The following is a 25,649-nucleotide window of genomic DNA, read 5'->3' as shown; positions in this document are numbered from 1 at the left end:
ATTAATTAAGAGAGAATAGAGTTTGTGTTACAAACACCCCTTAACATTACACGGAAGAATCACTCCCGGCATGATGGACCCTAGTTTCTTAGCTCCGGCGGCGACCCAAAATGATGCCTCCCTTTTGATGTTGCTAGTTTTCGCCCACCTTGGATTACCCAACTGAACGGAGTACAATTTTTCAGAGAACCGGCTGTGGGCCTGGGATTTGATTTTTTTTAGTGATGTTAAATGTTTTGAAAAAACATTTTTTTGCAAATACCTACACATATTCTCAACGTGTATGCAAAGTTTAATTTGATAATTTGTATGCTGATAGAATTTTGTATACTTTTTAGCATAATTTAGGTGTATAAGAAACAATATTGTTGGTAAACATAAATGGCTACCTGATCCCCGGTCTCCGGACCTAGTTTTGGCAAGTGGACTCAGGTATCAAAAGTATATTCTGAGCAGAGGCCAATTGAAATAATTGCTTATATTATTTTTAAGAAAAGATGACAGAAATGTTATTCAATTCACGCAAAGTAGTACTCCCGTACAAATCACAAGGTAGAAAAGTCCACGCGATGGCGAGAGGTGTCATCCGCATGCCACCTTAAATAAATTCTTCTTAGTGACTAGGCTATGCTCTATGCTGAAGACTCAACATTAATCTTGGCGATTGCCTCTCTTCGCCTCCGCGGAGATGCTCTTCTTCAGAGTCATCTGCCGTGGATGAAATTAGCCAGCTGCAGCTCCACGTACGAAGATCATTTCTTTTAGAAACAACACGACCATCTCCACATGCGAAGATCATTCATCTTGGGAGCTACTTCTTGCCGGCACTTATCTTGGACGACGACGAGGAGGACTTGGAGGAGCGCGCGTACGCGTAGGCGTCCGGTTTGAGGAACAGCTCCTCGAACTGCTTGTGCAGGTCCTCCAGGCTCTCGCTCTCGCCGTCTTCCTGCATGGCATGGCACGGTGGTGAACAATAAATAAGTAGAGTAGTGCTCTGCTCGGTAAGAACCTCCATGATATGATATCAATAAGCAGAGCAGCGGTCCCGTACGTGTGGAGGTGTGTGGTTCATGGCCTCCAGGATGTCTCCCAGTATTTCTCCTGCACCCTGCGTAATTGATGAAAATCTCACCGGCAATATAATGGAGCTAGGGACGTACGTCGGTATATTATTTTATATAAAAGGACTGTTGAAGGAAGAAGAGACATAAACACACCTCGTCATCGCCATCGCTCTCGTAGGCTCCAACGTCGTAGAGGATACGCTTGTTGGGGTCCGACAGAACTGCATGCATGTTCATCAAACCACGTCACCCTCTCTCTATGCTCTCGCCGTCTCTTTCTCGTGGGTACGTTTGCGTACATAAATACATAGAGCCACAAGGGAACACGTATACTGCAGCAAAGCCTCACATTCTACGGTAAGAAGCTCAACGTTGGAATTAAACAGGCGTCCAGAGGAAGATGAACTTACCAGCGTATGCTGCCTGGATCTTCTGGAACCTGCCCTTGGCGGCCTCCGAGCCGCCGGAGCTGCCGCTGCCGCACTTGTCCGGGTGCCATTTCTGTAACCCAACACATTTATTTATCCAATTTAACCAGACAGTACGTCAAACAGAGGAGCCAAAAAAACAGAGAAAAAAAATATCATCTAGCAGAAGAGAACAGAAAAGAGAGCAAAGCATATATAGGAGAGCAGAGGAGGAAAGTAGTGGACGAACGGACCATGGCCAGCTTCCTGTAGGCGCTGCGCAGCTCCGCGTCGGAGCAGTCGCTCGCAACGCCGAGCACGGCGTACAGGCCAACGCCGGCGTCGCTCTTCTCTCCGCAGCCGGCCATTGCAACCCTTGGATGCTCAGTGGCTGCTTGTGTTGTGTGGGTGTGCCTCTCTCTCTCTCTCTCTCGTGGTTGCCTGCTGCAGCTAGCGCATGGCGGCTATCTTATAGGCACGACGAGGCCAGCAAGGTTGGCAGGTCGCCGACGGCGGGGGCCGGGGGGATGTATGTCTATGTCTATGTCACCGTCCCGTCCGCCTCCTCACTTGCACCAGCAACCGGGCACGGGCAGCAACTTGTGCTAGCCTAAGCTAGCCGCAGCTGCCTGCGGTACCTCCGGCCCCCGATATTTTCGTCCGATGGATGTGTGGCCTCGCTTACATCGGCATCGGCATCACTGCATCACCATGTGGCCATTGCTGTTTGTGGCTGTGGTGCGGTTGCTGTCGAGGAGCATCGAATGGTTCTATCTGGTGGCGGGACACATGTTGCCGACTGGTTCGTCACTGCAGCTCAGTGATTTACTCAGGTGGGTGAGTGAGTGAGTGAGTGAGTGAGTGACCCAGTCCTAATTTGGGAACATGCAGCTGGCCCTCTTATGTAAAGAAGAATAAGATGGGAGTAGTATTTAGGGGGTGTTTGGTTTCAGGAACTTTTCTGTGTTGGGACTAAAAAAAGTCCCTAGCAAACCAAATAAGGGGGACTTTTTTGAGACTTTTTGCTAAAAGTCCTTAGAAGCATCACCTTGAGAGTCTTTTTTAAAAAGTCTTAGGGACTAGAAAAAGTCCTAGAACTAGAGAACCAAGGGGCCGGGCACAAGTCAACGATGTCGGCATGGGAAATGGGGGGTCCCTCCCTCCCTCCCAAGGTGCAACTGCAACGTATGGCAGGCCAGCACGTATGAATAGAAAACTACGATATACGTAGTTCAGGTTCACTGAACGTAGTGAGCGAACGTATGCATGCATGCATGTGTGTTGCGCCACCGACTTGCCCTCTTGGGCTCTTATCTTGGCTGCACTGCAGATTAGTTTTATGTATTCTGACCGTGGGGGTATGTTTCTAGTGAAGTAGTACTAATGTCTAGGAAAATGCTCAAACTTTGCATTATAATTTTGCCATGGCCAAATGATCACAACCATTACTGCCTATACAGAACTCTGCTAGACTGCTACCTCTAAAAGGTTACGTATCTACTTTTGAATCACCCCGATGTGCTTAATGATTGCAATTTACTTTACTTCAAGAATTAGTTACTCTGGAATAATAATGGCCACATTTTGGTCTTCTGACGGAGCCTCCGTGGTGTTCCTGCAAATGGCCGGGTCGTGCAGCTTTGGTGCCGATTGGTTCGTGTAGGTGAGGCGGCGGCCCCGGAATCAGTGGTGTGTGTGGTGTTGGCGTCGAGGTTCCTCTGCTTGTGCGATTTTCAGCCCAGTTTTCCTCGTAAACAGGGCATTTGTATGGTTTTGGGCCATGCACGTTTATTATGCAGACCAGGGAAGAACGAACTATTTCTCGCAATATCCAACTCCCATGCATGATGTACCTTTGCTTGTTCCGGTCTAGAATCTCTCTGCCTTTCAAGCAAGATACTCGCTTTGAGAAATTCTTTAGGCCCCGCTTGGATTCCCCTTTCCGGTCATATTCGGCTGGTTTACGATACACGGCTGGACTGGTCGTTTCGTTTCCAGGCGGAAAAAACAAGCTGTGACTGGTAATTTATACGTACATCTGTAAAATAAATACAGGGGTAGTAATTTACACCCATTCCAAGCAGGGCCTTACAAAGAATGTAACTGTAAGGGTCCCGATCTAGATCTGAGGAGAGGTTAGGAGGGGAAGGAGGACGAAGGAGGCCGGAGGAGAAGATCAGCTTCTCTTAATCAATGTTGATACAATAATTCTCGATACCCACTCTCTCTCTCTCAGCCACGCCTAGTAATACCCGCGGCACGCAGGCCACACACGCAACGCGTCCTGACTACGCGGGCCCACTGGCCTCCCCTTTTCCACTCATCTTGATTCCGTCAGCTCCGTCCGGTCGTGGCTCGGTTGGCCAGTGGGGTCGTCGTGGCCGGTGGGGTAGCCGTGACAGTCGTGACATCCCCCCTCCCCCCCCCCCCCCCCCGCTTGTGTGCCGACTTGTCCCCAAGGCGGCGTAGAGGGAAACCGCTGCTGCAGTGCCACTGGATCTTCCCATGTTGACAGCGACGGGGAAAGGTTGTTCCATTGCACCCGGATGCGAGGGCGGGTGTCGCCGGCCACGCGCACCATCTTGTGGTCAAGCACCAGCTCCGGAACATGTTCTGCCTGCAAAATCGAGTTATCTGGAGGAAGATCAGCACTTAGTAGCACAGTGGCTCCAATGGCCTTCTTCAGTTGCGAGACATGCACCACCGGGTGGATACGGCTGGAAGCAGGCAGTTGAAGTTTGTATGCCACTGCCCCGACTCGAGCCAACACTCTGTATGGGCCATAGTAGCGGAAGGCGAGCTTCTGGTGCGGCCGTTGCGCCACCGACGATTGGATGAAGGGCTGCAACTTGAGCAACACTGCATCCCCCACAGCAAACTCTCTGTCTGTACGGTGTCGATCAGCCTGAACTTTCATGCGATCCTGTGCGCGTTTGAGCTGTTGCTGCAAGTGTTCGAGCATCACCTCTCTTTCCTGGAGCCATGCTGCAAGATCAGGGACTGCACATTCGTCAATCTGTGCGACGCCAAACTCCCGGGGAAGGTGGCCGTAGATGACTTCAAATGGAGTCTTGCCCAGAGCCGAATGAAAAGACGTATTATACCAGTATTCCGCGAGAGACAGCCATTTGGACCAGTTGCCAGGGCAGGAGTGGACTGCGCACCTTAGGTATCCTTCCAGACACTGGTTGACGCGTTCAGTTTGCCCGTCTGTCTGGGGGTGGTATGATGAACTGAGCCGTAGGTCCGTCCGGTAGAGCTTGAACAGTTCTTGCCACACATGCCCTGTAAAAATCCGGTCCTGATCTGATATGATGGCTAGTGGCAAGCCGTGGAGCCGGAAGATTTCCTTCATAAAGACTTTGGCAATTTGGAGAGCCGTGAATGGGTGAGTCAAGGGCACAAAATGCGCGTATTTGGAGAACTTGTCAACTACGACCAAAACCGTGTGGTACCCTCCTGAGCGAGGCAACCCTTCAATGAAATCGAGTGAGATAACTGACCATGGTTTTTGAGGTATTGGTAATGGTTGAAGGAGCCCTGCTGGCGAGATACGCTCCGTTTTCGCTTGCTGGCACACCATACAGTTGCACACGAGGGTCTTGACCTGCAGCTTCATGCCTTTCCATGCGAACAATCGTTTGACTCTGTTGTAGGTGGCATGGAAACCCGAATGTCCCCCCGCGGCACTATCATGGAGCGCTCGAATCAGGTGTTGCTGGGTGTCAGTATCTTCACCAATCCACACTCTCCCTCGAAAGCGCAGGATGCCATCCTGCAAGGTATACTCGGGCTCGCTGTCCGGCGCCAGGGCTAGCTTTGTCATACGTTGCTGCGCCGCTGGATCTGCTTGATAGCTGCGTTTGATAGCTTCTAACCACGTATGTTTGCATATGGAGATCGCTGCCATCTCTGATTCTGACTTGTGCTCGCGTCGCGACAGTGCGTCTGCCGCTCGATTTGTGACTCATGTCTTGTACTGGATTGTGTATTGCAGGTAGTCCTGGCCATCTCAGGCCCGGCCCTGTCGGCCCACCCAGGCCCGACCCTAAAATCCAGGGCCTAGGCTCGATGGGCTTGCCCATGGGCCGGGCTTGGGCCTAAGTTTTGAGCCCACCGGCAGGGCCTGGACGGGCTTGGGCTTGGCATATTGGCATTTTAAGGAAGAGGCCCGGCCCATGGCCCTAAGCCCTAAGGGCTTTTCAGGGCTTTTTACCAGATGGGTCGGGCTTGGGCTTGAAAAGTAGGCCCAATGGTAGGGCCCTGGGAGGGCCTGGGCCTTAGTTTTCTGCTGTGGGCTTTTTTAGGCCCGCCCAATCCCGGCCCGGCCCGGCCCATGGCCAGATATAATTGCAGGCCAATTAGCTTTGTAAACACCCGTTGCTGGATCAGGGTATTGAGTCGTTGATCTGTCAAGTTCAACAGGCTTTTTTGATCTGTGCGAACCACGAACTCTGAATGTTGCAGGTAGGGTCGCCAGTGGTCGATGGCCAGAAGCAAAGCCAGGCATTCTTTCTCGTACGCTGAGAGGCCTAGATTGCGCGGAGCCAATGTCACGACTATCACGGCTACCCCACCGGCCACGACGACCCCACTGGCCAGCGAGGCAACCGAGCCACGACCGGACGGAGCTGACGGAGTCAAGACGAGTGGAAAAGGGGAGGCCAGTGAGCCCGCGTAGTCAGGACGCGTTGCGTGTGTGGCCTGCGTGCCGCGGGTATTACTAGGCGTGGCTGAGAGAGAGTGGGTATCGAGAATTATTGTATCAACATTGATTAAGAGAAGCTGATCTTCTCCTCCGGCCTCCTTCGTCCTCCTTCCCCTCCTAACCTCTCTTCAGATCTAGATCGGGACCCTTACAACTTGGTATCAGAGGTCAATCATCCTGGATCCACTCTACCAGAAGCCCCGCTGCCACACCAAAGCAGCGCAGCAGGCGGCAGCCATGGAAGAGCATATCGCAGCCCTGGCAAAGGCGGTCCACGACGGGCGCGCCGCCAACGACGCCCGCCTCGACGCGATCCAGCAATCGCTCGAGCTCTGGCGGCCGGCGGTGACCAACCTGCAGCAGCAACTCGACGAGCTGCGTACCCAGGTCGGCCGGATCGCCCTCCACCCCGTGCTGACGGCGTCTTCGACATCTCCCGCGCGAGGACGCGGTGGTGCAGCCGGCGTCGTCTCATCCGACCGACGACCCTGGGCACCACGGGCCAAGTGGCCACGGTGGGAACATCGACTCCGGGGGCTCGGCACACGGGGTAGTCACTACCCTGGCGCCGCCTCCGGTCACGGGTGAGCCTCTCCGACCCCCTTTCCCTTTCAAATCCGGCGAATCGGGCGGGGATCTGGCACATCCTGTTGATCTTCCACCTCCGTCGCCTCACGTTTCGTTTGGGGGACACAGCAATTGGGCCCTTCCGCGGCTTGATTTTCCGCCCTTCGATGGCGAAAACCCCCAATTCTGGAAAAACAAATGTGAAAAATACTTTAGTGTCTATGGGGTTCAGAGAGAGATGTGGGTGCGGGTATCTACTCTCCATTTCTGCAGGTGCAGGAAGCGCACGGCACCTCCTTCACTTGGGAGACGCTCTGTTCAGCCGTGTATGTCAAATTTGGCCGCGAGCAGTACCAAGTTCAGCTTAGACAGTTTAATACTCTCCATCAGATAGGATCAGTTACAGAGTACATGGAACAATTTGAGGAACTCATGCATCAATTGTTAGCTCATAACCCTGCTTTTGATTCGTTGTTCTTCACTACGCAATTCCTTGATGGTCTCAAAAGCGACATTAAAATTGGTGTTGCTTTACATCGCCCGCAAGACTTGGACTCTGCCTTTTCTCTTTCTCTGTTACAGGAGGAGCTGATGGGACTGATGCCCCGAAAGGACCCAGGCCAGGCAAGGCACCCTGCTCGGCCTCTGCCACCTGCGGGTGGATTACATCCCCGCCCGGGCCCGGTGCCGTCCGCGCCCCCGGCAGCAGCAAAAGATCGTCGAGCCTTGGATGCGGCTAGGGCAGCCGATCGACGTGCTGAACCAGCGCGGGGCGAGGACCGCGTTGCCGCGCTGCGCAATTATCGTCGTGCGCGCGGTCTCTGCTTCAAGTGCGGGGAACGATGGGGTCAAGGCCACCAGTGCGCTGCCACCGTCCAACTCCATGTTGTCGAGGAATTGTTGGAACTGTTGCAGGCCGAAGCGCAAGACAGGCAAGGGGATGAATCAGATTCTGATGAGGAACAGCTCATGTCCATCTCCAAGGTTGCGACCACAGGGGCAACAACCCCGCGAACTGTTCGACTGCTGGGTTTGATTGATGGCCACGAGGTGCTGATTCTGGTGGACTCAGGTAGCTCGCACAGCTTCATCAGTGAGGAAACAACCCAGAAACTGAAAGCACAAGTGCAGTCGATGCAGCATGTGTCAGTAAAGATTGCAGACGGGGGTACTTTGACTTGTTCTGGGTACATACCTGCTTGTGAGTGGACAACACAAGGGCAGCGGTTCGAGACGGATGTCCGAGTTCTCCCTCTTGGTTCGTATGACATGGTGGTGGGAATGGACTGGTTGGAAGCATGCGGACCTATGCTGGTCGACTGGACAGCAAAAACGCTGCAGTTCCAGCACCGGGGAGCATCTATCACCCTGGTGGGATTGCAACCCAAGCTTCAGCAGATCGAGCAAGTGACAATGGATCAGTTACTCAGGATGGAGCAAAGTGATTCTATCGCTCATGTGATATCGTTGTGTGCAATCGATCGCTCAGACAATGCCACGGAAGTGCCTCCAGCCATTCAACACGTCGTCGACAGTTTCCACTCGGTGTTTGCAGAGCCGTCCAAGTTGCCTGATCGTCAACCATGGGATCACACTATCCCTATGCTCGAAGGGGTTAAACCAATCAACATCAGACCGTATCGCTACACTCCGGAACAGAAAGATGAGATAGAAGCTCAGGTCAAGGAGATGTTGGAAAAAGGGCTCATCACACCCAGCACAAGCGCCTTTTCATCGCCCGTGCTGCTGGTCAAGAAGAAGGACCAAACGTGGCGTTTCTGTGTCGATTACCGTCATCTCAATGCCATAACTCTCAAAAAGACGTACCCCAATGCCGGTGATTGACGAACTGCTCGATGAGTTAGCTGGTTCTAAGTGGTTCTCGAAGTTGGACTTGCGAGCCGGATACCATCAAATCCGCTTGGTCCCGGAGGATGAGCACAAGACAGCATTCCGAACGCACTTGGGACACTTTCAGTTCAGAGTGATGCCATACGGCCTCGTGTACGCTCCCGCAACTTTCCAAGGAGTGGTCGACACGGTGCTTAAGCCAGTTCTTCGCCACGGGGTTTTGGCATTCATGGATGACATCTTAATCCACTCTGAAGAGCTGGAAGAGCATCGACAGCTGCTGAAACGCGTCTTGCAGTTGTTGGCTGAGAAAGATCTCAAGGCCAAGATGTCCAAATGCACGTTTGCCCAACAGGAAATTAGCTACCTGGGACATGTCATCAGTGACAAAGGGGTAGCTACGGACAAGAGCAAGATCCAAGCTATTCAGGAATGGCCGCAGCCGCAGAATGTCAAAGAGTTACGTGGATTCTTGGGGTTGGCAGGTTATTATCGCAAATTTGTTCGCTTCTTTGGAGTACTCAGCAAGCCCCTCACTGAAATGCTGAAGAAAGGAGCGATCTTCGTCTGGACACCAACGGCCGAGGCCGCGTTCTCCGCGCTGAAACAAGCCTTGGTGCAGGCTCCAATGCTCGCACTGCCAAATTTTCGAAAGCAGTTCGTCGTCGAAACGGACGCGAGTGCCACGGGAATTGGCGCAGCTCTGATACCAAGTTGTAAGGGTCCCGATCTAGATCTGAAGAGAGGTTAGGAGGGGAAGGAGGACGAAGGAGGCCGGAGGAGAAGATCAGCTTCTCTTAATCAATGTTGATACAATAATTCTCGATACCCACTCTCTCAGCCACGCCTAGTAATACCCGCGGCACGCAGGCCACACACGCAACGCGTCCTGACTACGCGGGCCCACTGGCCTCCCCTTTTCCACTCGTCTTGACTCCGTCAGCTCCGTCCGGTCGTGGCTCGGTTGCCTCGCTGGCCAGTGGGATCGTCGTGGCCGGTGAGGTAGCCGTGACAGTCGTGACAGCAACCATATAAGTATGCATCAGAGAAACACGGAAGGATAATCTGGCACACACTAAGCAAATCAGCCTACTAGAATACATAAGGATCATCTTCTGTCGAAAACATAAGAATGCTTTGCCCAAAAGTGTGGCCCCATGTCTACGTGGGCCACCGCCACATCCCACCGCTCATCTTCACTGGCTTCCACCTGCACCCATTTGCACTCTTAAGTCGTTAACACCGTGAGAATCATCTTCTAACCCAATGCAAAAATAAATAAATAAAAGATGTCTGCTCTCGGATGCACTTCTTCTGTGGGCGACATGGAATTGAGGTGCGAATGCGAGAGCATATTTCAGTTATATAGTTACTGTAAAGTTACTTCGCTCCTTTCGGGGATTTTAAATTGTAAGCATCTAAATTGCCACTTTCTGGCAGCACAAACAACATTATTGTCGAACATGATTCGGACAAAATACCTTTTGACGGTAAGCACACGAACCCTTTCGAAACATAGCCGGTTCATTGTTGTAGTTCATTTGAAATCGCTGAAAAAGTAACTCATTCTTGTCCTTTGGTAATGTGTCCTTCACAGAATAATACTAGAGAGTTACGAAAGAATTAATTGGAATAAGTAATAAAACTACTCCTAAATGATGAAAGAAAGAAGACCTTCAGTATCTCCTTAGCTTTGTTTTCGCCTTCTCCAGATTTCACCAACATCCAAAAGCATGTAGTGTATTGATTTCTGTTGTGGCCTGTGAATTAGCATGTAGAATGAGTCAGCTCATTTTCTTCTTATGATTTGTTCTAACTATGACAAGAGTCAAACCCCTTGCACCAGGATATCTTCAAAAAACAATATAAATAAATGATAACACAGCATATATGTTATATAAGCACCAAATTTAATGCATCCATACTGCTGCAGATGAATTCAGATATTACATACTGTACCACCATCGACAACTTCATAAATATTTCCAATTAGTTAAGGATATGGTCTTTAGGAGGGAGGAATAGCTCACATTCTGATTGCCTCCGGGACAAATAATCACAAACAATCCTTGGTTCTGGGTAACAGGAAACTTCTACTTGGAAGTGTGGTGGCTGCACTAGCTCTTTACTGGGGAAATATTCTTTCCACTTCATCATGTAAAAGGAAGTGAAACATGATGAACATGAAGAAATGATTAATCTGCAAAACAAGTTGCATATTTTATCAAAGGCTTGACCAGCATGTACTGTAGGAATTCATAAACCAAGTAACTACCTCTCATCTCTCTGATACAATTCAGTCTTCTCCTGGAACACAAAGCTGCAACAATAACAAATCATTAAAAATAATCATTTGTAACAAACATAAGACAGCCTGTATGAACTGAAGAGTGCCGCATTTAAGCTTCGCTGGCCGCTTCACTTACAACTTCAACATGATCCCTTATATTGCCAATATATTCAATTCAAATTACTATTACTGATGAAAAGAGGCAAAATTGTGCCATGCGGAAACACATATTTTGTTTTTATCTGTCTTTTTTGTAGTCTTCTCCATGCAAACACAGCTATTCTCAAGGGGTAGATCATACCTGTACTCATTGTCAAAACCATAGCCAAAGATAATATCAGGAAATTGCTCCATCATCAGTGAAGCACAAGCGTTCATCAATCTCAAAGCAGTCTCATCATTTGGTTTGTCAAATGAATGGATCAGTGAGAATCTGGGGAAAAATTATTCTCCATGTTGTTAAGACGATATAATTATCTAAATGGCATTGCCGCATGTGTTTAAATAAATAGGAGACTATAGAAGTCCTCACTGATCAAATTGGCAGGCGCTAATACGAACAATGGTCCAATTAGAATATGGAAGCCTATGGATATTGTCGAACTTCTTCACATACTCATATCCATATTTTTCTTTCCCCCCAAGACACAGGTAGTCTGATGCTGTATATATCCAAAGTTGATAAGAGTTGGACTGGAAGCATACCTAAAACTAGAATGATACAACTAACCTTCTCCAAGAATGTATTGATGGTTTTCCCAAAACTCAGGACCTATGAGATCAAAATTTGACACTGTAATTGCCTCACGGGTTCTTTTTATGGGATTCCCACAGTCGTCTGTTTTGACCTACAGTAATATGTATAACTTTTTAAGTATGCAAAGTGAATCTAACTGGGTTAGTTGAACTTAACTAAGTGTTGAGAAAAAATATGTCCACGAAATGAAATGCAATAAGCATAACCTTTCATGGTCACTGGTATACCTCATACAAACAAAAATTGTGTGAGAAACATATGTAATACTAAATACCTCACTGAGACTGAGCAGGGACGTAAATAATGATGAACTTATGAATGCTTGATAGCATTACCTTATCTCGATAAACAGTGGATCCTTTCCGAAACATAGCCGGTTCATCGTTATAGTTGACTTGAAACTGTTGCAAAAGCAACTTGTTCTTGTCCTTAGAAGATGTTCCCTAAAAGAAAATAGACGGTTCACGAAAAAAGAAAAAATGATTCATACCAATGCTACAGAAGACAAGTATAGCCCTAGATAATTTAGATGACCTTCAATGCTTGATGTGCCTCTTTTTCAGTTTTTCCAGACTTCACCAATGCCCAGAAGCATGTATTGTACTGATTATTTATATGACCTGAAAAAAACACAAAATTAAATATGTTAATCTTCATCCATTAAATCAAATAGAAAAGTAAGTAGCCAAGCAACCGGACACAGAAATCTCATTGACGTGACACATAAAAAAAACTATATTTATTATATTTAGTTAATGTTGCTGAAGATGTATAATTTTTTGAAAGGGTAAATAACATACATAACATGATTTTATTGTCAAGGACATCAACACACATAATTGCACTGTATAAGTATCTTATTATTATATTACAAAAAAGTCGATTTTGGTTCAAGAAGCTTACAGTCCACTTGTCTCCATGCCAAATAATCACGAATAGTATTTATATTTGGATAGCATACAACTCGCCCATCAAAATATGGAGGCTCCTTCAAATCATTATTAGGAAAGAAATCTTTCCACTTCATCCCGTACACGATTGTGAAGTAAGAAACACATAAAGAGATATTTTTGCTGCATATATTGGTAGAGAGGTCAATAACATGATGAGATTTTATAATTAAATTGTTAAAATAGATTTGGGTATGGAAGTATCCTAAAATACCAAGTGAAGAAGTGAACAGATAAATAACATACCTTTCCCGCCTTTTATAGAATTCGGTTTTCTCTCTGAAAACAAAACTGCAAAACAAACAGAAATATAAGAAGCGGAGATTATTATACAAAGAATGAACAAAATGCTCTCAAAAAGAAGGAATGGATCCCGTGCAATTCAAAACCATTTGCATATACTCTTTTTTATGACAAATCTGCGAACAATTTCATAATTTAACTTTGATAAGAAGATGTTATACCTGTACTCGTCGCTAACACCATAAGCAATCACTATGTCAGGGAATTTCTCGAGCATAGAAGTGGCACATGCGTTCATCAATCGTAAGGCTCTGTCATCATTTGGTTTCTCAAAGGCATGCAACTCCGAGAATCTAACAAAAATAAAAATGAAATTAGTGGACACTGGAAAGAACAAATATAAACTATAGCTAAATACACGTGTGTTGCAACAGGACAACAGATAAATTTATATCGCTCGTGATAGGAGCTAAACCGCAAAACCGCGAAGGATAAGGAACCTTCAATTTCTGTCTCCCGTGCGGTTCCCTACAGGGAGTAACTACCGTGGTCAGCGCCACACAGGAAGCTCATGCGCCCCCATGGTGAGGCACCGACCAAGGAAAAAAATGGAGGATGAAGCACGGCAGAGTGCTCCTCCACGACGTGAGGGGCCAAGCATGACGACGTGTATGTACGCTGCGATAGCCTATTCGCACACTTGCAATCCAACAAAACGCTTTAGATCCGACGGTTCTGATGTTATGGTGGATGAACAACCACCAATCCAAACTTTTTTTTTTTTGAGAAACCACCAATTCAAACTTAATGATTTATAATTTGGAGCAACAAGTTATCCCCACATTTGCATAATGAAACTGCCTTTGCATGTTGTTAGTCCTCACAAAAAGACACTGGTACACAAGGTAGCCTAATAGCTAGGATGGTTGATGCAGTTGCTTAACCACTAGTAACCATGTCAGTGTATAGCTAGGATGGTTGATGCAGTTGCTTAACCACTAGTAACCATGTCAGTGTATAGCTAGGAAGTGAGCAGAATGTTAACGGTTAGAGACTATCCGACATTAGAAAGCAGCAATCATTCAACATGGCTGTGGAAAAATTAAGTATTTCCGTATTACCCATTTAGGAGGAAGAGATTAATTATACCGGTGGAAATGGCAGCCATCAATGCGGACGACGATCCAGTTGGAGGCCGGGAGGTGGCGGTGGAACTCGAACTCCCTCTTCACATACTCATACTTGCTATTGGCCATCACCACGAGACACCTCCCTCCTGTTCCTGGAGAGAATCATAGCAAAGGGTCGGTTTAGATATTAGCACTTGGGTGAAATCTGACTTTATGCACTGCTGTCATATGCCATATATACTACACACATGAATTGAATTAGGAACATAGAAACATGAATTTGACATAAAACATACAAACATGAATCATCCAACTCAAATCATTAGTTAGTTGTACAAACCTGAAGATCAATCAGCTAACATGCAAAAGGAGAAACAGTCACTTTAAATTGAACTGCAAAAACATCTTATATTCAGTTACAGAGGTATTAATATTTTAGGTCTAACTGTTAAAATCAACAACACAACGTAACAGTACCACTATATTCCCAATCATAAACAAGATTTGGGACATCTATCGTGCCAACAAAACCACTAGTACTAATGTGTTAACCAATTTCGCCCAGTATAACCAAGACAAAGCTCCTGCTCTCTCAAATTGCATGTTACTGCTAAGCTTTGATTTCAGGTCAAGACGGTGCAGGTAAAACAACTTAATCTTTTCCTTTTCATATATCTTCAGTCATTGCATGTTTCACTGCTAAGGGCATTTCTAACCGATCCCCTATCCGGTGTTAATGGAGGATAAATTGGATTTTACTCCCTTATGCCGCACCTAGCCGATCCCCTAAAACGCATAAGAGAGGATAAAATTTACTCTGACCGGCACCGAAGGAGTAAATATACTCTACCGAGACGGGCTGGAGGATAAATTTCAGCTCCCTCTCGCCTCCTCCCTGCTGCTCCTGCACGCCGCCGCCGCGCTGCCGCAAGCTTCCCCTGCGCCAAGCTCGCACAGTATGACCCGGCGACCATGTCGTCAAACCACTGCTCCTCGTCGAGCTCTAACAGGCTGCCGGAAGACATGTAAAACCCCGGCACAAGGCACGCGACTAGAAGAATAATCTGCTGCTGCTGGAGCGCCACGACGGCCACGGCGACCGGAACCTGCAGCTGCTGGACCGCCACGACGCCCACAGCGACCGGAACCTGCTTCTGCTGGAGCGCAACGATGGCGGCGGCTACCGGAACCTGCTGCTTCTGGAGCGCCACAACGGCCACGGCGACCGGAATCTGCTGCTGCTGGAGCGCCACAACGGCCACGGCGACCAGAACCTGCAGCTGCTGGAGCGCCACGACGGCCACGGCGACCAGAACCTGCTTCTGCTGGAGCGCAACGACGGCCACGGCAACCGGAACCTACTGCTTCTGGAGCGCCACGACGGCAGCCTTGATCTCCCGCTACCTTGCGCGAATACTTCAGAAAGCGCGCGTATCAAGCCGGATACTGCTCCGATACTCGGATACTGCCCCGATACGGCCTGATACGTATCCCGTAAGTATCCCTCGATTTTTTGATTTTAAAAAAAGAAAATAATGTTTGATACTCCTAGGATACTTCTGCGATACGTTTTGGATACCTGAAACCCCTCGTTCGACATGAAATCCCCTCAATAGTAAAGGTACACGTTATGAAGATTCCCAACATGGGCGTGAGTTCGTGTCAAAACATGTCAGTCAATGTTCTTCTTCAATTGAAAGGTGAGCAAGAGAGTCGATGCACTGATTGGAACAGGAAACCTAGGGAAATCCCACTCCCAATTAATGGAAGTGGACCAAGTTTAAGAAAAGAAAGGGGGTAATCCTATTGAGGCATGTTTTGACCAAGAAGCTCCTTATTTTTCTTCATATTTTTAATTATATGTAATATCTATATATAAACGTATCCCCGTATCCATGTTTTTAGAAAATTGGCGTATCGGGCGTATCCCCGTATCGCGTATCCGATACGTATCCAAGTATCCGTGCAACGTAGATCTCCCGCGCGCTATCGAAGCCGAAGGAGCCGGCCGCAAGCACAGGCAGCATCCGCCAGGCGGAGTCGGCGAAGTTGAGGCAGGCGGCGTGGCCAGAGAATGCGAGCACGGCGGCGTCGTGCGCGCGCGCCGCCATCTCGGCGGTGTTGAAGGTGCCGAGCCAAAGCCTGGAGCCCTTGATCCCGGGAAGGAGGTGAGCAGCCCTGGCCCTTGCCTCCGTTCGCGCACCTCTGCTCGCCCCCGTGCACCACCAACGAGCTGTATATGCAATTGTCCCGATTTTGTTTATGTCCGCCAACGAGCTGTCGTTTCTGTGGCCGACGAGCTGTTGTTTCTGAATATATCAACTCTGCCTACCAAGTGTTTGACAAAATGCATACCAAGTGTTCAACAAAATGCATAGTCAATTGTAAGTTTTACTCCGTTATATATAGGGGATCCGCTAGGTCCGGCCAAAACTTAGTGGAGTAAAAATACTCCATTAAGGGTTTACTCCGCCGGATCCTCTGTTATATACAAGGGATCGGTTAGAAATGCCCTAACATGTTTAAACCAAAACATTTGCTCATCTGAAAAAAAAATCAAACTACAATTTGTAAACACTTGCCCCTACCGGCATTATCACAAACACCTATCAAGCTTTCACATGTAAACTTGAATATGCACTGGAAAAATCATGCAGCAGGCACTCATCAATAAAAGGCCTGTTCGGGTTCCCTCCTCTCCACAACTCCGCTCCCGGAGCTGGAGGAGCGGCAGTTCAAAATCGCGGAGTGGGGAAGGAGGCGCTCCGCAGATCCTGAGATTTCACGGGGTGGGAGGATTACCGAACAGCCCCTAATCATCATTATATTCTCACAATATGAAATCTACAGCAAGTGATCATCAAATACAAAAATCAGGACAAAAAACAAACAGAGGATGCAAGAGGAATGAGGGGTGAGGAAGGACGAAGGAGTGGTGGCTACCTTCCTATGGATTGGTAGCCGGCGTAGCTCCGGTCGAAGGCGTTGATGGGAGGGACACGCTGCTGGTGGGAGCGGCTGCTCGACGGAGGGAGGGGCTGCTGGGATCCTGTACCGGCGTCGGCGTCGGCGCAGCGGAGGATTCGGCCGGCTGGACGCAACGCGGCGGGGGGGCGGCAGTAGTGCCGGCGGCGGCTAGGACCTAGTCGCGCTCGGGAAGACTCTTAGCAACTCGAAAAAAAAAACGATATTGTTAGGTTCAATTTAAGCTCAACGTATCGTTCAGGGGCATACTGCAAACGTGCGCGATGGGCCCAATTCCGTTGTTTTTGGATACCGAGTGCAACCAATATTTGGTTCACCTAAAAAAAACAATATTTGGTCAACCTCAGATCAAAAGAAAATATTTGGTCAACCTGACTTATAGGAGTATTTGATTGATGACAAGTCCAACACGACATGTCTATTTATTTATTTTTATATTTTTCTAAAAGGAGGATTATCACCGGCTTCTGCAACAAGCGAGAGCATAATTAGTTTGCTGCCAAAAATTGGCATGCCAACGTTTGGCATTGTGTCAAATATGGGTAAGTACTTGATTGACTACGAGTTGTTTTGCCTATCTCAAATAAAATTGCCAATATCTGGCAAGTCTTGGTATTGCCAATATTTGACAATGCCAACATTTGGCAAGCCAAATATTGATAGCAAACCAATTATGCTCTATTTATATTTATTTAAAAGCAAATATAATAAGATAATGTAAACAGGCTATAAAAACACTTTTAGCGTACAGCTACACAAAGTGTTTCGACAACATTGGCACCTTCAAGATGCTATGACCAGTTGCTAGCGATGCTACAATCGTGCACGTTGGAGCTGCAACCGGCATCCTGTTTCGGTGAATGCTACAACCACGTATGGCAAGAGCCACAACCGTGTATGTCGGATCGTTGGCGATGCTACAACCATGTATGATGGAGTTGTGACCCGTCGCCGACGACGCTACAACCATGTGCGCTAGAGCTGTGACCCGTTGTCGGCGATGCTACAATTTCATCACCGGTGAGGCTGCAAGCACGAGCACGCGAAGTTGCAACTAGCAGCGTCGTGCATTGGGATTGGCAATGGTGTATGCTGGGACCAACAACGGTGTTTGCTGCAAGAAGCCATGTCTGTCGCGTTAAGGCTACAAGCACTATCACACGGGAGCTGCACGACGATGGTGTATACTAGGACCAGGGATGGTCTGTGCTTCAACGACAGTGGGTGGTGTATGCTGGGACCAACAACGGTGTTTGCTGCAAGAAGCCATGCCTGTCGCGTTAAGGCTGCAAGCACTAGCACGCAGGAGCTGCACGAGAGTATATAGCAAAAAACTACCACATTACAGGCTACTCCTACAAAAAACTACCACTTTTCTTACTTTTTCAAAAATCTACCACAAAATTGCTTCGCTGTTCCAAAAAACCCCAATGGCTGAGCAGTTAAATTTTAAGCTAGATTATGACAGCTCGGACCCACTCATCAGGTTGACCGTTACGTTGACTGTTGACAGGTTATGACACGTAGGGTTCAAATATTTTTAAAGAAGCAATCAGGTCCCTGTTATATCTTAAAAAAGCAATCGGGTCCCTGTAAAAAATACAAAAAAGCAATCGGGCCTCGCCGGCGAGCTCGTCGCCGAAGCCGAGGTGCTGGTCTGCCGGCGTTGCTCTGGTTGTGGCTGCGGCGGCCATCCCCGGCAGCAAGAAGCAGCTGCTCACATCTGGAAACCACCCGTGGGTCTCCCGTCCAGCGCCTACTGCTACCGCCGCTCGGATCCGCTCGGCTGTTGCCTAAAAGCCGTCGCGCCGCCGCGTCTCGCCGGAATCCAGAGCCGCGCACAGGCTTCGGACCGAAGCTTCGGCCGCTGCTACGGCTCTCCACTGCCGCCCGCCGCAGCTACTGCCCTCCACTGCCGCTCGCCGCCGCTGCTGCTGCCCTTCACTGCCGCCCACCGCCGCCGCTGCTCTCCGTTGCTGTCCGTCTCCGCCGCCGCTGCTCTCCGTTGCTGCCCGTCTTCGCCGCCGCTGCTGTCACAGTCGCCGCTCCGGGCTCACTACTTCGCCGGCAGCCTCGCCATGGTCAGCCATGAACGCGCATTGCGGCCGTAGGCAGCCTGATATGGCCGGGGCCCGAGCCGGCGAGCTCATCCTCCCCTTCCGATGGCCTGAAGTGCACCTGCTCCCCCACCCTGCCTCGCCTCCCGATGGCCTCAGACGCGGCTCCCCTCGACGACGGCAATTGATAGAGGAAAATAAGGGAAGAAGGGGCAAGGAAGAAGCTGACATGTGGGCCCGTTTGTCATAACGCCAGACTTAACGGTCAACCTGACGGTCAAACAAACATGTGGGCCCGCCATGTCATAATCCGGATCAAATTTTAATCACCGAGTCATTAGTGTTTTTTGGAACAACCAATCAATTTTATGGTAGATTTTTAAAAAATTAAGAAAAATGGTACATTAGTTTTTTATAGCAGCCTGTAATGTGATAGTTTTTTACTATATACTCGATGTACGATGATGGTGTATACTAGGACGAGGGACGGTTTGTGCTTCAACAACAGTGGTGAGGCTGCGACCTCCTGTGAGCGGGAGTCCACAAGGGGGGGAGCGTATGTGGCAAGCCATGGCATCGCGGATGGCAGTGCTGCAAGCTACGATGACAAAGCTACGAGCCCGAGGCGCCAGGGCTGCTAGGGGCACGCTTCCTGCGAGCGTGCGTGCGTGCGGGAGAACAAAGGGGCTAGTGATATTGCTGCGAGAGGAACGAAGCTGCGGGCAGGAGGCAAGGGTGTGGGTCCCCCGTGTTGAGAGGCGGACGAGAGAAGACAACCAAATCAATGCTAGAGAAGATCATGGACGTACGTGCACATGGGATCCTACGGCCCAGGAGGCGGCCGGTCAGACGCTGCGCCGGTCGGCCAGCACCTAGCAGGGCCTCGTGCTATGCACACGACAAAAACTGGACGATTCACGCACCATTAGTGAATCCGGCCGTACATGCGTATGATTCAAGTAGCACCGGCCGCCGGATTACACGTGGTGCATATGTCGGCCATAAAGATCGTGCACGGAGCAGTTTCAGGGCCCATTTTATCTATCACCTTCTGGCATCTCTCCCTAGTTAAGAAGTTTGTTGCATCAAAGATTACTTGGAGCATCCAGACAACATTATGTGCAATTTCGTTTAGGATTTCACAAGACATGAGGTTCACTTCTGCTTTTTTCATTGAGCTTCTACAAACCTCAGAGCATGTTCATTTATTTCCACGCGTCAGATCCCAGTAAAGTCCCTATTTTCCTCCCAAAGGAATAACAAACATGGTACCTTGTAGAGGATAATTTTTGCTTTGTAGGGTTTTTTTCCCGGTGGCAAGAAAGGGACTCTTCACATTGACATACTGGCATACTTAGTTGAAACATTAACTCTAGGTTCTCGATGCTCAAGGGGTTCAAATAGAAACATAAATACAAACTGAGCGATAAAAATGAACTGAGAAAATCGCTAGTGGATACTTAATTAGCTAGAAATACAATGTAGCACTAGCCCCTTCCTTCCATCCTTCTTCTATGCATTCTTACTAGCGCCGGCAATGGATCTTGCTGCTTTCAGGTTCAGAAACACTGCCCTGTAATTGCAGATCCAAACCGGCAGGATGAGTACATCAAGCATTACTGATAATCTTCTATTTAAAACTTTTAAAACAAGGAGATTAATTAGGGCCATACCAGCATGATGCAACGGAGCTGGCGAAAAGAACTCGGAGCTGGAGTGGCATGTACTCATAGTTGATCCAGCTAACTATTGGCCAGAACTGCATGCAGCCACAGAAAGGTATATATACGCGTTATATATTGCTCATGTATTCAGTATTCTAATGCTTTTCGATGAGCAGAAAAAAGATAAGCAGACTAAAAATATCCACTACAAGCAAGACACAAATTAGGTGATGGATAGTAATACCTTCCAAGCTGTCAATTGGATGTTTGCAAAGTCCTTCTTGACCTTGCTCTTTACTTGCCCGAATGGCCTCCCTGAAATTTTTAAAAATTACTTTCCATGTTGTCATTACTCGCTTCAAAAGGAAGTTCATCGGAGAATGGATGAATAGACACTTGCAGTCTGATCAATGCACAACACTTGGCCAGGGAAGTGCCCACAATCCTAAATAGCAAGAAATGCATTTTTTTTCCTCGGCAAATTCAAGCACCACACAAAACAGTAATCTACAGCCCCAGGAACCTCACAACTGAGAACTGGCACTAGAATTTTTATTTTTATTTTGGAAAAGAAGGACAGATTAAGTTGTAGCCATTTTGTAGAAATGAAAAGATATCTGCACATATACATGAAAAGAACTGCCAGCAAGATTTTTCTTGATATCTGTACATAAAGAGGAGTTTGATCGAAAATGTGCATTCAACTTAGAATACCTTCAACTACCAGACCGTAGTACATCATGAACATCATATTGTTCCATGGTGATACAGTTAGCTGCTCCACTATGACCTGCATATATAGTGCAAAAATACCAGTTAATTAATTGAGCTGCGAGAAAATGATGCAAGGTCCATGAGTAAATGCCAAGATCAAAGATAGTTGCATGCATGCCTTCTTGGCTGTAGTTTCTTTTCCTTTCTTCTGTCCCTTGAAAATCTTGTCCATAAGCTTGTGGAAAAAATGACCGAATGGTCCTGCGTATGCAAATCCATAGAGCTGTTTGTTTGCCAATCACATAGCAATAAAGGTTAGATACTGCTAATTACGACAGCATATATGATATCAAAAGAAGAGTAGAATGAATGGATTGCTTAAGCTCTTTGGTGCATGCAGTACTGAACTAAAAAGACAGACATTAAGCATAAGGTCAAGTCCTTCATCTACCATTAGTTTCTGCCCGATTCAAAACATGTCACTCGCATCTATAAAATAAGAATGATAATATTATCTTCCACTCCAGAAATCAGTAGATAAACTCATAAACTGCAGATTTTGTGCAAAAAATATGACCTTTTGTATACTGTGCAAAGAAAACATGAAAGGGAAAGTAGGATTAGTACATACACAAATTTGTCTTTTTGTACCATTAAAAAATTATTATAATTCTGTATGATTGTTTACAAGTGCTGCTACTAGTGCATATTGTACATCTATGGAAATTTACACAATTATCTGAAAACTCACAATATGTAATTTTTGTGGATTGCCGTTTTTCTGAACTTAAACATGATACTAGTTGTTAGGTACTGCTACTGAATTAGATTTGTGAAAAATTAATAAGACAAGATTGCTGCGTTGGTTAACCTTGATTCATCAAATAGAGGGCAGTAGTAGTAACACCTGTATGCCTACTTTGCGGGGTAGGTGGGGATGGATCAAGAGATGTAATGTGTGGATCGGCAAATTGCAAACAAGCAAGAGAAATGAGAAAGCAGGGACAAGCTAGGTACCATTATGAGGAGGAGCCTCCTGAGCTGGAGCCTCTTGACGCCGGAGATCTTCTGGGCGACGGCGTCGCTGCAGCCCGCCAGCACCCCGGAGGTGATGGCCTTGGTGCGGAGAGGGTGCTTGGAGAGCTGTCTCATGTACGCCTGCCCCGCCATCGCCGCCACCTCAGACATCCCGCGCGGAGAGATGGATCTGATCCCGGCGCTTTGTGCGAACGAATCAGCTGCTCCTCGATCTTCTTCCTCCTCTGACTCAGACCCCCAGCGCGTGCAGCGTGCTGATTTATTATCGATCAATTCAGTCTGGTCAGTCTCGACGCGGGGTGGTTGGTGGGTAGGTCGGGCGAGTTAAGTGCTGGGAAATTGGAACGCTGTGACTCGCCACAAGCGAAGAAATCGAAAGGAAACGGGCAGAAGCCGGCGATTGAATAATCAACGGCCTGCAGCCAATCGGGCATCAGTTTAGCATATTCTTCTAATTTAACTTTTAGTTTGTCAAACTTAGTGACCACGTTTATAGGACCAAACGTCCTCTTTCCAGTCTAGCGAAAAACATAGAGGCGATGACGAATTTGGATGCCGCTTTCTCTGAAATGAGAGTAAAAAGCATAAACATCATTATTGTGGTGATGGCAAGTCACTAAGAACAAAAAAAGATATTATTTGTATTTGCCGAAAAAATACAACTTGTATTAGGATTAAGACTCCTACCCGGTTTGTAATAAGGCTAGGTCAGATACGGCTTGGCTCTTATATATACTTCTTATACCGGCACAATATTATATCAATAATTATTCAATACAATTCTACATGGTATCAGACTTTCGATCCTAGGGTATGGCTAACCCGCCAGCCCCGCCGCCGCCCGGCTACTTCGAGCGGCGCACCGCCATCGTCGCCTCCAAGGTCGCCGCGGCCACGGCCTCCTCCGCCTCTACCTCTACTCTAGCTCTACCCCCACCAATACCCCCTTCCATCTCCTTCACCGACACCATCTCCGATATTAGCCCCTACATCCCCGTAACCCTAGACCTCGCTGCTCACAACTACAACCATTGGCGTCACCTCTTCGACATCCACCTTGGGCGATGCAATCTCCGCTCTCACGTTGCCGACGACTCTCTTCCTCAACTTCATGATTTGCAATGGGTCAAGGATGATCTCGCCATTATTAAATGGATCTACATGCGAATCTCCACACAGATCTTCAACCTTGTCCGCTGTGACGGTGCCTCCGCCGTCGATCTATGGGCGGCCCTTCGTCAGCTCTTCCAGGACAACGTCGACGCTCGTGCCAACAATCTCCACACCGAGCTTCGGAATACGGTGCAAGGTGATTCACCAGTCGGCGTCTACTGCCAACGCCTCAAGGCGATCGCAGATAAACTCCGCGAACTTGGTGATCCGATCAACGATCACCAGCTCATCAACGTCCTCCTCGTCGGCCTCAGCGAGCGGTTCGAGAAGCAGGCCTCCTTCATCCCTATGATGCGTCCGCGTCCCTCCTTCGTCGAGGTTCGCTCGATGCTCCAATGGGCCGATCGTGCCCTAACTACGAAGGACTTCCGTCCTCAGGTCTTCACTGCTTCTCCTCGCCCGCCTGCGTCGCCGCCGCCACCGCCACCTCCACCAACAGCACCTTCTCAGCCATCTGGCTGGCGTCCAAGTCCCAACTACCGGGTCAAAAACCCTAGGTCGCCGCAGTTCCGCACGGCGCCCGCTCCTGCTCCGCCCCCGGCTCCACCAACTGCACCACCACCGCCCTCGGCTTCATCAACTGCACCACCACCGCCGCCCGGATGGCGCCCATCTCCTGATCCATGGACAGGGCTAGTCCAGGCATGGCCTATGCCCTGGTCCGCCCCTACGCCATATGGTGCCCCGCCTGCCTATACCGGTGGCTGGCAGCCCGGTGCTCGCCCTCACACCGACGCGCCCGTCCTCGCCCCCGACAGCCGACGGCCGCGTACCACGCTGCTCCCTCCTACGCGCCACCGATCTACAACACCAGTCCTTATGCATCCTATGGCGCTCCATCGTCTCCCTACATGCAGCAGTACAATGATGGTGCCTCTCTCTTTAGACTGATGTCGGCCCTACTGCCGACGCCACCACACCCGCAAGCTCCCATGACTACACCGGCCTCTACTTCGACTCCGAGCTGGGACCAAGCTGCTTTTCTACAAGCCATGAACAACTTTGCTGCACAAGGGAACTCAGTTACGGATTGGATTTTCGATTCTGGTGCTTCTCGTCATATGTCTGCATCGAGTAATTTGCTTTCTTCTTGCACACCTTCGCCTTTTCCCTCTATTACTCTCGGTGATGGATCCTCTATTCCTATTTACTGTGTCGGTCAGGCTCAAATCCAATCCCCAACTAAGCCTTTGCTTCTTCGTGATGTTCTTGTAGCTCCTGCTCTTATTAAAAGTCTGATTTATGTTCGCCAAATCACCACCGATAATCATGTTTCTATTGAGTTTGACCTCTTTGGTTTGTCTGTGAAGGACTGCCCGACCAAGGCCGAGATCGCTCGATTCAATAGCTCCGGTGATTTATATTCTCTCCATGGTGCTCCGGTCGCTGCTCCTCCAACATCTATGGTGGCCTTTGTTGATCTGTGACACCAATGTCCCGGCCATCCCAATAAAAATGTGTTATCCACACTTCTTAGTGAATTTTCAATACCTTGTAATAGAGATTCTCATAATTCTTCTATGTGTCAGTCATGTCAATTGGGCAAACATGTTCGCCTTCCCTTTAGTTCCTCTCAATCCTCTAGTACTTTTCCTTTTGAATTACTTCATTGTGATCTTTGGACATCACCAATAGAAAGTGTATCTGTTTTTAAGTATTATCTCGTGATTCTTGATGATTTTACTCATTATGTTTGGACTTTTCCTTTACGCAACAAATCCGACGTTCATAATATTTTCCTTAACTTTCAGCGCTATGTCTCGGTCCACTTTTTCCTCCCTATAAGATTCATACAATGTGATAATGGTTGTGAATTTGACAACTTTAAAAATCAAAATTTCTTTCTACAATATGGAGTTCTCTTGCGTTTCTCCTGTACTTATACCTCCCCTCAAAGTGGCAAAGCCGAGCGTTCTCTTCGTACTCTTAAGGACATCATTCGCACTCTGCTTGTTCAATCTTCTATGCCTCCGAAGTTCTGGGCTGAGGCCCTCCACATGGCAACATATTTACTCAATATTCGTCCATCCAAGGTTAACCCACAAACT

At 48.2% G+C, this 25,649-nt stretch overlaps 5 protein-coding genes across 6 annotated transcripts; 1 reads left to right on the top strand and 4 right to left on the bottom strand.

Annotated features, from left to right (window-relative positions):
• Positions 1–484: 484 nt before the first annotated feature.
• On the bottom strand, positions 485–2,107 carry LOC109736983 (uncharacterized). Its single transcript, XM_020296201.4, has 5 exons — positions 1,729–2,107; positions 1,478–1,568; positions 1,221–1,288; positions 1,055–1,111; positions 485–949 (listed from the first exon to the last, which is right to left on the bottom strand). The coding sequence occupies exons 1-5, from the start codon at positions 1,840–1,842 to the stop codon at positions 812–814; spliced, it is 468 nt and encodes a 155-aa protein (XP_020151790.1). The 5' UTR covers positions 1,843–2,107; the 3' UTR covers positions 485–811.
• Positions 2,108–8,736: 6,629 nt separating this feature from the next.
• Positions 8,737–9,351, top strand: LOC141022576 (uncharacterized mitochondrial protein AtMg00860-like). The gene has a single exon (XM_073498839.1). The coding sequence runs from the start codon at positions 8,737–8,739 to the stop codon at positions 9,349–9,351; it is 615 nt and encodes a 204-aa protein (XP_073354940.1).
• Positions 9,352–9,377: 26 nt separating this feature from the next.
• Positions 9,378–17,176, bottom strand: LOC109736984 (tRNA(His) guanylyltransferase 1). Of its 2 annotated transcripts, none has more exons than XM_020296202.4 (15): positions 16,914–17,176; positions 13,990–14,122; positions 13,062–13,193; positions 12,844–12,888; positions 12,551–12,720; positions 12,182–12,267; positions 11,983–12,090; positions 11,621–11,738; positions 11,423–11,552; positions 11,192–11,323; positions 10,876–10,920; positions 10,631–10,800; positions 10,275–10,360; positions 10,082–10,189; positions 9,378–9,810 (listed from the first exon to the last, which is right to left on the bottom strand). In XM_020296202.4, the coding sequence occupies exons 2-15, from the start codon at positions 14,094–14,096 to the stop codon at positions 9,709–9,711; spliced, it is 1,539 nt and encodes a 512-aa protein (XP_020151791.1). In that variant the 5' UTR covers positions 14,097–14,122; positions 16,914–17,176; the 3' UTR covers positions 9,378–9,708. The 2 variants fall into 2 exon arrangements, with proteins under 2 accessions (XP_020151791.1, XP_073355977.1); XM_073499876.1 differs by lacking the exon at positions 16,914–17,176 and adding an exon at positions 14,311–15,794.
• Positions 14,783–16,288, bottom strand: LOC109736982 (uncharacterized; the record flags this gene model as incomplete). Its single annotated transcript, XM_073498838.1, has 3 exons — positions 14,783–15,328; positions 15,528–15,549; positions 15,885–16,288. Coding segments are annotated over 3 exons (972 nt in total), but the record flags the coding sequence as incomplete, so codon positions are not given.
• Positions 17,177–20,285: 3,109 nt separating the features above from the next.
• Positions 20,286–22,767, bottom strand: LOC109736985 (peroxisomal membrane protein PMP22). The gene is made up of 6 exons (XM_020296207.4): positions 22,408–22,767; positions 21,569–21,673; positions 21,391–21,466; positions 20,921–20,991; positions 20,686–20,771; positions 20,286–20,585 (listed from the first exon to the last, which is right to left on the bottom strand). Exons 1-6 carry the CDS (start codon positions 22,576–22,578, stop codon positions 20,525–20,527), a joined length of 570 nt encoding a protein of 189 aa, XP_020151796.1. The 5' UTR covers positions 22,579–22,767; the 3' UTR covers positions 20,286–20,524.
• Between the last annotated feature and the right edge of the window lie 2,882 nt (positions 22,768–25,649).

Source organism: Aegilops tauschii, chromosome 5 (assembly GCF_002575655.3).
Source record: "Aegilops tauschii subsp. strangulata cultivar AL8/78 chromosome 5, Aet v6.0, whole genome shotgun sequence".
NCBI classification, from domain to species: domain Eukaryota; kingdom Viridiplantae; phylum Streptophyta; class Magnoliopsida; order Poales; family Poaceae; genus Aegilops; species Aegilops tauschii.
Note: the sequence above shows the minus strand (reverse complement) of the source record. Positions and strands in the feature narration are given on the sequence as shown.

Excerpts from the sequence above, each read along its gene's own strand:
- LOC109736983 (XM_020296201.4), bottom strand. The coding sequence starts at position 1,842 with ATGGCCGGCTGCGGAGAGAAGAGCGACGCCGGCGTTGGCCTGTACGCC. Across the intron at positions 1,569-1,728 it reads CCTACAGGAAGCTGGCCATG|AAATGGCACCCGGACAAGTG; the intron begins GTCCGTTCGTCC and ends GTTGGGTTACAG. Across the intron at positions 1,112-1,220 it reads AGAGCGATGGCGATGACGAG|GGTGCAGGAGAAATACTGGG; the intron begins GTGTGTTTATGT and ends TCAATTACGCAG.
- LOC109736984 (XM_020296202.4), bottom strand. The coding sequence starts at position 14,096 with ATGGCCAATAGCAAGTATGAGTATGTGAAGAGGGAGTTCGAGTTCCAC. Across the intron at positions 12,889-13,061 it reads GGTGTTAGCGACGAGTACAG|TTTTGTTTTCAGAGAGAAAA; the intron begins GTATAACATCTT and ends TTTGTTTTGCAG. Across the intron at positions 10,361-10,630 it reads GTCCCGGAGGCAATCAGAAT|GCCACAACAGAAATCAATAC; the intron begins GTGAGCTATTCC and ends GCTAATTCACAG.
- LOC109736985 (XM_020296207.4), bottom strand. The coding sequence starts at position 22,578 with ATGTCTGAGGTGGCGGCGATGGCGGGGCAGGCGTACATGAGACAGCTC. Across the intron at positions 21,674-22,407 it reads GGAGGCTCCTCCTCATAATG|CTCTATGGATTTGCATACGC; the intron begins GTACCTAGCTTG and ends GCAAACAAACAG. Across the intron at positions 20,772-20,920 it reads TCCAATTGACAGCTTGGAAG|TTCTGGCCAATAGTTAGCTG; the intron begins GTATTACTATCC and ends GGCTGCATGCAG.
- LOC141022576 (XM_073498839.1), top strand. The coding sequence starts at position 8,737 with ATGCCATACGGCCTCGTGTACGCTCCCGCAACTTTCCAAGGAGTGGTC.